General features: G+C 38.3%; 2 protein-coding genes across 3 annotated transcripts; both read right to left on the bottom strand.

Annotated features, from left to right (window-relative positions):
• Nucleotides 1-876: 876 nt before the first annotated feature.
• Nucleotides 877-1227, bottom strand: LOC145114061 (uncharacterized). The gene has a single exon (XM_079050071.1). The coding sequence runs from the start codon at nucleotides 1225-1227 to the stop codon at nucleotides 877-879; it is 351 nt and encodes a 116-aa protein (XP_078906197.1).
• Nucleotides 1228-11327: 10100 nt separating this feature from the next.
• LOC145131226 (transcription factor ICE1-like) lies at nucleotides 11328-13512 on the bottom strand. 2 transcript variants are annotated; one of them, XM_079065968.1, is made up of 4 exons: nucleotides 12583-13512; nucleotides 11950-12183; nucleotides 11700-11870; nucleotides 11328-11616 (listed from the first exon to the last, which is right to left on the bottom strand). In XM_079065968.1, the coding sequence occupies exons 1-4, from the start codon at nucleotides 13348-13350 to the stop codon at nucleotides 11533-11535; spliced, it is 1257 nt and encodes a 418-aa protein (XP_078922094.1). In that variant the 5' UTR covers nucleotides 13351-13512; the 3' UTR covers nucleotides 11328-11532. The 2 variants fall into 2 exon arrangements, with proteins under 2 accessions (XP_078922094.1, XP_078922126.1); XM_079066000.1 differs by having other exon boundaries at nucleotides 11328-11613.
• Nucleotides 13513-14070: the final 558 nt, after the last annotated feature.

The raw sequence follows: 14070 nt of genomic DNA, 5'->3' as shown, positions 1-14070 counted from the left end.
GGGTTCTGAACGAGAGAGGCTGTAATGAACCCTAGGGAAGAGAATAAGATGCTTAAATAGGGCACCAAGTCCCGGAATTAGGGCTTCCTAACCCAGACCTGACTCGCCGAGTCCACTCTCCGACTCGTCGAGTCGGTCACTTAATCTTGCACCCGGATCCCACTCCGACTCGTCGAGTTCTTCCTTGGACTCGACGAGTTGACCCCCCTTTGACTTAGGGTTTTCCTTTCCTTTCTTGGCCTTTCTGATACCGGGTGTTACAAAAACGTTACGAAGGTTACATGTCCCTGTGGAGAGGTGATTTGTTGCACCAGAGTCCATGAACCAGCCTGAGTTTGTCGGGTCCTGAAGACTCATGGTCTGAAAAACTTTGGGAATAAAAGTCGCTTGATCAGAAGAATTAGTGGGTGCTGTGGCGTGAAAGGCAGCACGCTGTTGGGCATGATGTTGTTGTTGTCGTGAAGGGCCTGCACCAGAAGAGGCCCAAGATACTGAATTCATCTGATGTTGGGCCAAACGAGCTTGTTGATTGAAGTTGGGCCAGGTAGATGAAGATTGTACCCATTGAGCTGGAGGAGCCCATGGAGGTGGAACAGCCCACATTTACCATGGGGCAAAATTCATCAGATGGGACTGAGGCCTATCACCGCCTTTACTTTGACGTCGATCATCACCCCCACCCTGTCGGCGGTCACCCTGCTGTCGACGGTCATTCTGTTGACGGCGATCGTGATTCCGACGGTCACTTTGCTGCCGGCGGTCTTGATTCCGGCGTTCACCATGAGTCGGATTGAAGGGAGGGGGAGAAGAGTCCCCGGAGCCGATAAGAAGAACAGTTGGACCTGAAACATTATCCTGGTGAACTCCATTATAAGGTTAAATCCGGGAGAGACGAAGCTCTTTACGAACAAGCATTGAGCGTGCTTTCAAAAACGAAGGAAGCGGGTCTTGATGGCGGATGATTCCAGCTAGTTGATCAAATTTTTCACCGAGACCATTGACCATGTAAGTAGCAAGATTTTTCTTTGGAACTGGTTGATCTATATTGGCGAGGAGATCAGTAATGACCTTGATTCGTTGACAGTAGGCATGGACTGTCATGTCACCGATTGTGATGGTACGGAGTTCTTGGTCAAGTTCCAAGGCTCGAGCATCTCTGTTGTCATTGAACAGATCCTCAATGCTATTCCAGATGTCATATGCAGTCATTCCTTTCTTGAAGACCATTTGAATCAAAGATTTGTGAACAGTACCATACAACCAAATCTTGACAAGCAAGTCAAGTTTTGACCAGTCAGCAGATGGTTTAGCGGGTGGGGGTCGGTGAGGTGATGATTGACACCGAAAGAGATACAACAGGCTTCAAAAAGATCTCGCCAAGAGTCATAGTTCAACTCTTCTAGATCAAGGGTAATAGGGACATAGGATCGAATGTTGGTGTTTGCAAAGGGTTTTTCTATTGTGTCTTTATCAGAGGTAGCGTTATTGTCTGTCATGATCACACATGGGAAGATGCTAGGGCCGGCTTGGCAGGAATGGGAAGAAGAAGAAGAAGGAAGGAAGGTTAGAAGATTGAGAGAGATTTGAGGAGAAATTTTGAAAGAAAATATTCTACCGCTCTGATACCATAAAAGTGATTGTTTCCCTTGAATCATTACATTGAAATCAGACAATATATATACAAAAATACAATAGATGTGGGCCGAGAATACAAAGGGGCCGGATACAACAATAGGACTAAGCTAATACAATAGAGTATAGAATACATGACCAATAGTTTTTACCAAAAACTGGCCATGATTTGTATAGGTCGAAGACACACTCCCTTTTTTATTTGTATAAGTTGAATAGAAAGCATGGCATGAAATCAAACCATAAACTAACTTTACTAACCCCAATTCCATGATGCAATGGTGGTGTATAGATGAGAGACAGAATTAAAGTTTAATGATTTTCAGAAAGGATAACAATAACGGTGGTTAAGGTTACAAAGTTCTTTGACGGAGTCTAAGAAACACCTCGATTTCAACAAGGATAACAATATCGGTGGTCAAGCAACCTTCATCATCTTCACCGCCATGAATCTGCCTTCGTTTTCATCCTTGTCGGCTATGGATTTGTATCTGTTCATATGAAACCAACCATCACGCATCTCAAACCAACCTTGCCAACACATCTGAACAGAACCATGGCTACATCTAAACCCAAAAGCCTTTCATATTTAGGGTTCATCGAGTTTAAGCCTTATTGATTTTGGGTATTCTTGATGATCGATTTAAGGAGGAAGCAATCATGTTGTTCTTTTTTGTTGTGATTAGAAGACATCAAACATGAAGTTGTTCCTGAGTTCTTGATGTCAACGAGAGGATATTTTGAAGCTTTTCTTTAAGTTCTTGGTGGAGGAGATAACGTTTTTTTAATGTGTTTTTTCTAGAGAGAGAGAGAGAGAGAGAGAGAGAGAGAGGCCTTAAGTTTTGTCTATGTGTCCAAACCGGCTAAAACAAGTAAAAGAGACCAAAAAGACAGGTAGCCCACAACTTGGTTCCCTCAAAAACCACGAAAATAGTTTAGGGAATAAAATGACTAATCTTAAAAGTTCGTAGGGCTACAATGTCATTTTCCCATAAACAATCTACCAGTAGCAGCTATAAACTCAACCCTCCCAAGCATACTCGACACCAATATGTCAAGAGTCGAAGAAAGACAAGTGTAACAAGCTTATTCAAAATTATAAGTAACGATAGTCATTTGTCAGTTTTATTTTGAACTTAGTTTTGCATGTACTTAAAGTTTGAATGCATACCACTTCGAGTTGATCAGTTGAATAAGTCAATCTAGTTTGAAGAAACCAAGATATATCAACCAATGAAGATCAAAACATACATATTAAGGACTTGTCAGTTCAAGCACTTTAACCACCCAACTGAAGATCCTATTAGTTTAGGATGTGTTCAAACTGACAAAGGGGAAAGGAAGTTCCATGAATGTCGATCGTAAATTCTAATAACTTCTGGTCACATATTATCTTCTCAACTATTTCCACAATCTTTAAAGATTTATATATAAGGATTAACTTCCTTATAATCATCATGTATACACATATCAATTATTAACCGTAAATTAAATTTCATGTGTACGAAATTCATTAGAAAGAACATTTGGTTTGTGTAATCGTAAAGTTACTCATTCACATTGTAATTCCATTTCTGCTAACAGATTGTTGGGGTTGAAACACATTTTTTATTCAGAACTAGAACAAAAGAGAAGAGCTTACACGCTCAATATTACAAGAAAAAGAAACAACCCTCTAATACTCACTCTAAGTATTACACACTACACTCTCTGTTTGTGGTGTCTTACAACTGAGGTTAGAGCCTCTATTTATACTTAAACAAGCCTACAATTACTACTGCTACCATTTATTGTGTTCATTATGTGAACATACGAAGTTGCCATTTGAGTTCTTATTGTCAACAAAGGAGGCATTCATTTGTCAACAAAAGAGGGTGGTACAGCTACTCATGGCAGGTTCACACCCAAGTAGGTTTACACTCACATTCTCCCCCTTAAACCTAACTTGGCTCGAGATTCGTCACTCCGATCATGTTTCGCATTTCACCATGTTTCACGTATGCTAAAGCCTTTGTAAAGATATCCGCCCGTTGATCCTTCGAGTTGACATATTCCACTATAATTTGCCCACGTTCAACACATTCTCGTATGAAGTGATAACGAATGTTAATGTGTTTGCTTCGACCATGAAACACAGGATTTTTCATCAATGCGATTACTGACTTGTTATCGACATATAAGGTGATAGGCATAATATGATGTCCCGTGAGCTCCTTCACGAGATTAGCAAGCCAAATGGCTTGACATGCTGCTGTTGTAGCTGCCATAAACTCGGCTTCACACGTGGACAAAGCAACAATCTTTTGCTTTTGGGATTGCCAAGTTATCGCATTCCTTCCCAGATAGAAAATCATTCCACTTGTGCTCTTGCTATCAACAGGGTCACCTCCAAGATCACTATCGGTAAAACCAACCAAATCTTCAATTTCACGACCTCTTCCATAGTTGATTCCATAATCAACGGTTCCTTTTACGTATCGCAAGATGTGTTTCACAACTTGGAAATGCAAAGTGGTTGGTTCCTCCATGAAACGACTTGCAATTCCAACCGAAAATGACAGGTCTGGTCGAGTGTGAGTCAAGTACCTTAAACAACCTACCACTCGCCTATATTCAGTTGGATCAACTTTTTCACCATCTTCATCCTTCTTGACCTTCAACTTAGGTTCCATTGGTGACGTTGTCGGATTGCAATCCAGCAACCCAAATTGCTCTAAAATTTTCTTTGCATAAGCCGTTTGTCGCAAAGATATTCCCCACTTCTTTTGCGAAACTTCGATTCCAAGGTAGTAAGAAAGTAATCCCAAGTCACTCATTTCGAATTCTTTCTTCATTTGTTCTTTGAATTCGACAACATCATTAGTGTTCGACCCGGTAATGATCAAGTCATCAACATAGACACCAACAATAAGAATTTTGTCTTTTGAGTTCCTTTTGTAAACAGCTGGGTCTTGTGAACTTTTTGTAAAACCAAGCCTTTTTAAGCTTTTATCCAAACGAATGTTCCAAGCTCGAGGAGCTTGTCGTAGACCATAAAGAGCTTTATGAAGCTTGAACACCTTATGACTGTTTGCTCTATCAACATAACCTTCTGGTTGGGTGACATAAACCTCCTCTTTGAGATCTCCATTGAGAAAAGCCGATTTGACATCGAGATGGTGGACAACCCACCCATGTTGAGCTGCTAAGGCAAGAATGAGCCTTACGGTGTCAAGTCGTGCTACCGGTGCAAAAACTTCATCAAAGTCGACTCCTTCATTTTGTACAAATCCTTTTGCTACAAGTCAAGCTTTATGCTTCACCACTTTTCCCAAGTTGTCTTTCTTCACTTTAAACACCCATTTCAAACTGATTGCTTTGTGTCCGGGTGGCAAATCGGTAAGTTGCCATGTCTTGTTCTTCTCGATTGCATCCAACTCTGTTTGCATAGCCTCTTGCCATGCCTTAGAGGTTACTGCCTCTTTAAAATTCAAGGGTTGATCCGCTGCAATCATCAACAATTCTCCGGGTTCAAGGAACACATTTTCGGTTTCAGAATAAATATCGGTTAACGGACGCAATCCCATTGGCCCAATCTCACTAGAAGGGCTTTCCATATGGGGCGAGGTTGAAGAAAACGGGGCTGAGATAGTAGTATGTGGAGCTGGTTCAGGCTCGTCAAATTCAGCATATGGTTGTCCAACTTGGATAACATCGATTCCTGGGCTGTTTGGTTGTTCCGGATTGATTTCGGGGTCATTTTGAGGTGTTTCGAGGTGTATTTGGGGTTGTGGTTCAATTATGGTAAAGGTCTTAGGAGTCACCATCTCTTCTTCTTTGTTTTTGTACCAATTCCATTCTTCTTTTTCGTCAAAAACAACATCGCGACTAACTCGCAACTTTCGGTCTTGTGGATCAAACAAACGGTTGCCTTTAGTTCCATCTTCCACACCTAAATACACCATCTTCTTACTTCGATCATCAAGCTTCTTCAAGTGACCACCTACAAGTTTAGCAAAAGCAACACAACCAAAAACTTTTAGATGTTCAAGGTTGGGCTTTTTGCCAAACCATGTTTCATAAGGCGTCTTGTCGGGAAGTACTTTTGTTGGCAGGCGGTTGAGAAGATAAACTGCATGTCTAACCGCTTCTCCCCAAAACTCTCCCGGAACATTTCTACCTTTGAGCAGACTTCTTGCCATGTCCATAACGGTCCGATTTCGCCTTTCTACAACTCCGTTCTGTTGAGGCGAATATGGTGTCGTAAGATGCCTTTGAATACCATTTTCTTCACAAAATAATGAGAATTCTTTTGAAGTGAACTCTCCCCCTCGGTCCGTTCGAAGTGTCTTTATTTGATAACCCGAATTCTTTTCAACCATCAACTTGAACCGTTTGAAAGCGCTCAAGGCTTGAGACTTCTCCGATAGCATGTAAACCCACATCCACCGGCTAAAATCGTCTACTAAAAGGAGAAAATATTTACTCCCTCCAACAGACGTAGGTGTGATCGGACCACATAAGTCCGCATGAACAAGTTGTAGAGGTTTTTGAGCTCGAAAAACTGCATGATCCGGGAAAAGAATTCGGGTTTGTTTGGAAAGAACGCACCCTTCACATACTTGGTTTGGGTGCTCAATCTTTGGGACTCCGATTGCCATATTCTTTTCGGACAACTTCTTTAAGGCGAGAAAGTTAACATGACCGAGTCTAGAATGCCATATCCAAGCTGGTTCGTCTTTTGTTGCTAAAAGACAAGTCGGTCTACCGGTCCTTAAAGGAGTTTTATATAACCGGTTTGGGGATCGTTTAACTCTCAAAAGTAGAGTTTTGTTTCTGTCAAACAATGTCAGATCCGACCCATCCATTATGACCCGACTCCCTTCCTCCGTCATTTGTCCAAGACTAATAATATTGTTTTTTAGACTTGGAATGAAATATACCTCATTAAGGAGTCTTTGGTCGCCATTTTTGCTATCGAATAAAATCGACCCTTTTCCCAAAATAGCGACGGTCGAACCATCCCCAAATTTCACATGGCCCGTAACGTGCTCATCTAGTTCCCGAAACTTTGAGCGGTCTCCAGTCATGTGATTGCTAGCACCGTTGTCGAGATACCATACCTTAGACTCGACTCGACTTTCTCCCGATGCAAGAAGATTAACACAAATCTTCTCTCTTAGAGACACTTTTTTGTGTGCATATTCTTGTGAGGTTGCCATCATTAAAATAGGCTCTTCTTCGTTGGCTTGAGTGAGGTTTGCCTCCTCACCAAGATTCTTGTTTGGACACTCCGAAGCATAATGACCAAATTGTTCACAAGTAAAGCATTTGATTTTACTTTTATCCTTTCGAGAAGGATTATGGTCATTCCGATTTGTATTGTACTCGCGACCACCTCCTTGGCCACGTCCACGACCTCGGCCTCGTCCCCGGCCTCGGTTACCATGTCCTCCTCGTCCTCTTGAAGTGTTTGACGAGTTTCTCTCGCCAGTTTGCTTCGAACGAGATGCCCACTCGGCATGTGTAAGCAATAGAGAAGGTCCTTCTTCTTTTTCTCCATAGCTTCGAAGTCTCTCTTCATGGGTCTTAAGACGACCCACAACTTCTTCCACCGTCATATTCTTCAAATCTCCGAATTGCTCGATCGATGTTACGATTTGTATAAATCGTATCGGTACGGCTCGCAAAAACTTCTTCACAACCGTAATTTCTTCAATCTTTTCACCTAGAGATCGACTACCGGTTACGATAGTATTCAATCTCATGGAAAAATCATCTACCGATTCACTGTCTTTCATCCGGATCACCTCGAAGTCACTTCTCAAGGTTTGAGCTTTAGCCTCCTTGACCCGATCGGCTCCCATGTGCATCATCTTGAGCGTTTCCCATGCTTCTTTAGCTGTGTCCTTCTCAGCTAACATCAGAAGTACGTCCTCTGGAATTGCTTGATAAATAGCCGCAAGAGCCATCTGATCTTTACGTTCGTCCGTTTCTGCATTTTTAATTACATCCCATACTCCTTGTGCTTGTAAATTCACTCGTATTTTTATGGCCCACACCGCGTAGTTCATCTTCGTGAGCATTGGATAGTGTAACGTAACGCTACCGTCTTTCCCGGTCCTTTGAAAACTTTCAACTCCGGCTTGAGAAGATGACGAGGTTGGTGTAGTCATTCTTGGCATATACTTGGGCATACACGAGTAAGAATATTTTTTTTTTTGAAGTACGGGGACCAATATGAACTTTTCAGAAGTTCAGGGGGCAAACAGAACTTTTACAGAAGTAAAACAGGGGCTAAATTGAAATTTTTCTGAAAAACGGGACCAAAATTGCAATTTTTCTGAAAAACAGGGGCTAAATTGCACTTTCCGGAAGAACAGGGGCTATACTGCAATTTCCAGAACTTTGGTCAGCTGTGGACGTCACTGCTGATGTCACTGCTACAGATTTGACCAACTTTGACCGGTGATTTGGAGGCCTTCCGGTGGTCAAAAAATTCAACTTTGACCGGCGAACACTGGTTTTTCCGGCGACTTTTCCGGCAGATTTGACCAACTTTGACCGGTGATTTGGAGTCCTTCCGGTGGTCAAAAAATTCAAAAAAAATATATTTTCGGAATCCTCAGAACGAGACCTTTCCAACGGTGTACTCCGAAATTGTTTTTGAGACAAAAAAATTTCGACCAAAAAACAGAGAATGCTTCCCCGGAGCTTAACCAAGCTCTGATACCACTTGTTGGGGTTGAAACACACTTTTATTCAGAACTAGAACAAAAGAGAAGAGCTTACACGCTCAATATTACAAGAAAAAGAAACAACCCTCTAATACTCACTCTAAGTATTACACACTACACTCTCTGTTTGTGGTGTCTTACAACTGAGGTTAGAGCCTCTATTTATACTTAAACAAGCCTACAATTACTACTGCTACCATTTATTGTGTTCATTATGTGAACATACGAAGTTGCCATTTGAGTTCTTATTGTCAACAAAGGAGGCATTCATTTGTCAACAAAAGAGGGTGGTACAGCTACTCATGGCAGTTTCACACCCAAGTAGGTTTACACTCACACAGATTACATTAAAAAGAACTTTCAGGTTACATAATCGTAAAGTTAGTTCATCGTATTGTTATTCCGATTCCGCTTAAGAAATTACTTTTTTGATTTATTTAACTTAACGAATTTGTCAAATTCGAAAACTTATTGTTTGAAATTTTAATTTTGTTTTACTTTGTATTCAGTATTCCCTTTTACAAACCGATGATTCTTTTGTAAAAGTAGACACAATTTTTTTTATATCTATATGTATATGTTTTTAAAGCACAAAATAATGATAAAAATTGAGATATTTTTTAAAGTAAAGCCCCAAAAATAAAAATTATAAAAGCATTTACCGTTTTTTAACTTTATTTTATTGATAAAAGCAAATATACAGTAATTTATTTTTTCATATTATACAAATTGACATCTATATCTATCCAAACTAAGAAAATATTTTTAACACTTTCTACTTTGATGAATATCCTCTGTTCACAAATGAAAATTGTTGATTTTTTATTTCTTAGAGACTTTGATGGGTTGTCAAACCAACAAAAATGAAAATAAGGTATATCCATATATTTTCGTTGAACAATTGAATGTTCATAGTAATCTAGCAAGTTACTAGGATACTAGAAAATATCAACTACACAGGAATTTGAATCCAGTCATTCCAAACTACATCGGAGTTGGAAGCTCGATAAGTCAACCAAGAAAACAAAAAAACACATTGTATTATAAAAAAATAGAACTTTTCTTGATATGCCTATCTCCAAACAAAAAAGAATTACTTAACCGCCACATAAACCAACATGTAGTTAAGATAATCACTTCCGAGTGACGTTTCTTGGGTGTCGGATCCACATGGACACATGTCAAATGTTAAATACCTAATTTACATAAAGCTCACAAGTCTTGATGCGGGACCAATTTTCTAGAAAGAGGGGGATTTTATAAATGTAATCACACTAAAAGCAATCACTATCATGCAATATAAATAGAATGTAGATATCAACTGGGTGACAAATATTTGGTTCCAAGTTCCATTCATCTATTACGTGAGTTAATTTTGAATCAGTGTCGAATCTAACTAATGGTTTAAGTTGGTACTAAAGTACATCATTAACAGATCTAATATTCGTTGATACAAGGGAAAAACGAGATCCATGTTATACGAGATCTAAACCTAAATACATATATGACATAAATATTAAAATTGAGACCAACTGTGATACAAGGGAAAAATGAAATCCATGATACACGAGAGGGTTATGAAGAAAAACAAATATAATGATCGGTGTGAGCTAAGTGAAGGCTTGGACGAGTATGCGATCATGTAGTTAATATGAGTGAAAGGTTACAAATTCTATTCTTGCGTGCACTTATTTCATGTTTTAACTATTGTATCTATTATTAAATCAAACTATTAATGGTCAATGATCTTAACATACTAATAAGTTTCCAAAAAATAGGGATCCTGATTTTTACTAACACATTAGTTTATTGCATATCGCTTTATGTTAACATATGTTATTATATATTTGATAAAGAAAATTGTTGGCCCAAATAAAGATTCGAGACCAAATACATTTATGACATAAATATTGAAATCAAAAGCCATGAACACGATCATACAAAGGAAATGTGAGATCTATGATACAAGAGAAACTAAAGCCATGGTTGAAAATAGTATAAGGTTATCTAACATACGTCCCCCGAAGGGGATCAGTGATTGATGTGGAGCTCGGGCAACCCTCATACATACCACACTCGAAATAGCACGGGTCCCGAGTTGGAGTAGATCAAGTGGACAGGCCTTGAAACTACTTTATACTTCTCTCTCTAGCGCACCATACCCCTTAAAGTGTTTGATGGTGTAAGGTGATGAGGTGGTGGTCACAATGGTGTTTGATGGTGTAAGGTGATGAGGTGGTGGTCACAATGGTGTGGGACTTGTATGCCTCATAGCCTAATGATTTATTTGTGAGCAAAATGAAGACCTAGACGAGCATGCATTTAATATCAGGATACTGCTTTCGACATTATTTTTTTTACGCTTATTTAAGTTAATGTCTGAAATTCCATACAATTTATTTACACTTTACTTTTCATGTATTAGCACGATATAGATCTAACTGTTGTATCTTTTATTAAGTTGAACTATTAATTTGTTATTAAGTAGAACTATTAATGATCAATGATATTTAACATAACAATCTAACAAGTTTCCAAAAGTTGGATTTAAATGGTGGATCATCCATTCATATGCATCCTTACCAAATTTAAACAAACACCCGAAAGGAACATTTTGCTTACTAAATAAAAATGATAAAGATAGTACTTGGAACATTTACTGGTGGGTGCCACAAGGTTTGTAAGATATCCAAATCCCAAAAATTACCAATTATACTGGATTTTTTAGTCTATTTAGATTATTAAATTATTAGCTAACCAAGTTGGAAAAAAAAAATCTAAATTTCAATTCAGTTATCATTCATGATTTTACTAACTTACTAATCATTAGCCCACTTCAGTGACTTCACATTAAATATTACTATTATTAAAAAGAGTTTCAAATTCGGTGCAAAGCCTTCTTGAAATTAATTATTAAAACTGAAAAACTCAACAGCAACAAGCCCACCAAGGTACATTATAAAGAAACATTCATTCAAATTTCCAAAAAAAAATAATAATAATAATAATAATAATAATAATAATAACTAAAAATCTGCATGCAAATGCAAGTTTCCATCAAAATCCAAAAGCACCAACAAAAGATAACATAACAGAAAAGAGTTGATAATTGATATTCAAATTAAATAAAACTATTAGTATTACGACTAATCTATTATTATTACTAAATTAACTCCTATTCTACCTACGCGACACCATGGTATCCAGCAGATTCCAATAACATTGCCTTGATTTGATCAGGTTGCAATTCTTGACCTTCATTACACTGCTACAAAACACACACACTAATCAAAACAACAAGATACTTATAAATTAACATAATAAAATGAAGATCAAATAAAATGTTTGTACCTCAGCTTTGAAAACATCAAGCGCAAAGCCATTGAAACAACTGATAACAGCTTGTTGAATGTCTAAACCAAGATTATCAAGAGTTCTTGTCACTGAAAGCAACAGCCCTGGCCTTCGGCTGCAAAACATGTGTATATTCATCGCCCTTCCTTCTCTTTGCTTCACTTCAATCTACATTCATCAACAACCCAAAATTAAACACCATCCATCATCATTGTAATTTGTAAATTGATTTTGTTTGTGTAGTTACCCTAATTGGTTGTCCGGTGGGGGAGAGGGTGGCCGTGGGGAAACCCTCATCCTTGATGCATGACGGAATAGTGGTGGCAGCCGGGGTTAGGGGGTGGAATCCGGCGCCGGCGGCAGGGACCATGGAAGAAGAGCTTGATGGGATCGACTCAAGCTCTTGGTTAAGATCACTGACTTTCTGTAAAAGATTTTTCAGGTACTCGATAGCATCTCCAAGAATCGAAGCCCTATCCATCTGTTAATTATGATAAGCGTAACGACAAAAGTTATAATTGGAAACTTCTTCATTTTCATGCGGTTGAATAACAATTTTACTAATTTTGAAATGTAACAGGTGATCAATTATATCAATTATATGATTTCAAGATCGAGATCTTCAGTTCCGTTAATGGTGGTCCAAAAACTTTTGTGGTTTTTGGTTTTTAAGAATTGATTGACATCAGAATCCATGTGAGTTCATTAAAAAGGAAGGAAGAAAAATACAAACCCAGCTGCAAAAGCAAAAACATGTCACAAATGAATCACAGAAAAAGGAAGCTAAAAGAAAACTAAGAACGCGAATGATAATTCTAATTTCTATGAAAAATCACGAGAATTATATGCAGAAAAGAAATTCTGATTTCACAGTTCTTACCTTGCTAATATTTGGTACCACAGACCTCAGCAAGTAAAGTCTATCATTAAGCTTCTTCCTACGTCGCCTTTCCGCCATTAAATTCTTCGCCGGGAACCCTTTTCTCTTACCTTTCCGATCCCCTCCGCCTCCTCCGCCGCTGGTGGTACTGTTAGGATTGGAGCTCTCCCCACCGCCAATTTGAATCCCATTATTGTTGGTGTTTTCTGTTAACTCATCCGAATCATAATTCAGACCAGAATCATCAAAACTCATGTTATCCACATCAACTAAAACCCCCAAATTCCCTCCACCTCCGCCATTTGTATCATTTAAATTCCTTCGGAGAGCAGCTCTTTTCTCAAACAGAGTTGGCTGTAAATTCTCAAAGGGTCCAACACTTGGAAAACCAAATTGGGTTGTTGCAAACTGAGGATCCGAAGAGGTTAAATGAGGAATAAGCATTTGGGTTTGTGACACCAATGGCAATGCACCAAATTCCGATAACCCATCGTTTCCTCTATGCATACCCAGAAAACCAGTTTCCACATCGTAACCCGCGTCTAACGGGTTGTCAGAAACAGTGACTTTTTGAGGTAAAAAGTATTGGGCATGGGTCGGGTCAAAGTTCTGGAAAAGTAAGGGTGAATTAGGGGGGAAATCGAGGTTGTTTTCATGGTGATTATGGTGTGGTAAGTACCAATTGTTGTTGTTATCTTCTTCAACTTCAAGCAAAGCTTTGAATGAATTCAAATTGTTGAATTCATTTCCTTCATTGTTGTCGTTCATGGTGGCGAAAGAAAAGGGTTTAGAGAGAGAAACAGGTTAGAGAGAGAGAGAGAGAGAGAAAGAAAGATATTAGATATATAGAGATAGATGATGGTGAAGTTGCAGAGGGAAAGGGCAATGGCTTTTAGAGAGAAAGAAAGAGAGTGGGATACGGACGTTACATTTGGGGTGGCAATGATATCATTACAAACTTAGCTGGACATTTTTAATATTTAAAAAATCTGAAATATTTTCAAAATTTACAAGTTTCTATGCAAATAGTACATGCGAATTTTTGTTTACTACAAGATTCTTTTGTTTTTATTACGTGGTGGGTTCATGGATAAAAAAAGTACAATAATTTTCTTAAATTGGATATTAGGTGTAAAAAAAATACAAGGGAAACTAGTTGGATAAGTGTGTGTAGATGTCATATAATAGTATAATACGATTATGTTGTATTAAAGAATATAATATGTTATTAAAAGATAGAGGGTTGATCATTAAAATTTTAAAATAACCAAAAGGAAATTAAGGTAATAACATAGACTACCTGATTTTTATGTATTTATCATAAAATTATCATTTATTTTATAATAAATTGTAATTTTTACAAAGTTCATTATTCACGAGTTACATCTATCAGATAAACATTATTTGATTCTCAGTAGTATACATTGGATCGTGTATGGTTCTTTACTTCTTTTTGATAGATGTTCGATCATTTATTTCTATTTAATA

This window comes from Lactuca virosa, chromosome 1, assembly GCF_052849685.1.
Source record: "Lactuca virosa cultivar CGN04683 chromosome 1, Lactuca_virosa_CGN04683_v6, whole genome shotgun sequence".
Lineage (NCBI taxonomy): Eukaryota > Viridiplantae > Streptophyta > Magnoliopsida > Asterales > Asteraceae > Lactuca > Lactuca virosa.
Note: the sequence above shows the minus strand (reverse complement) of the source record. Positions and strands in the feature narration are given on the sequence as shown.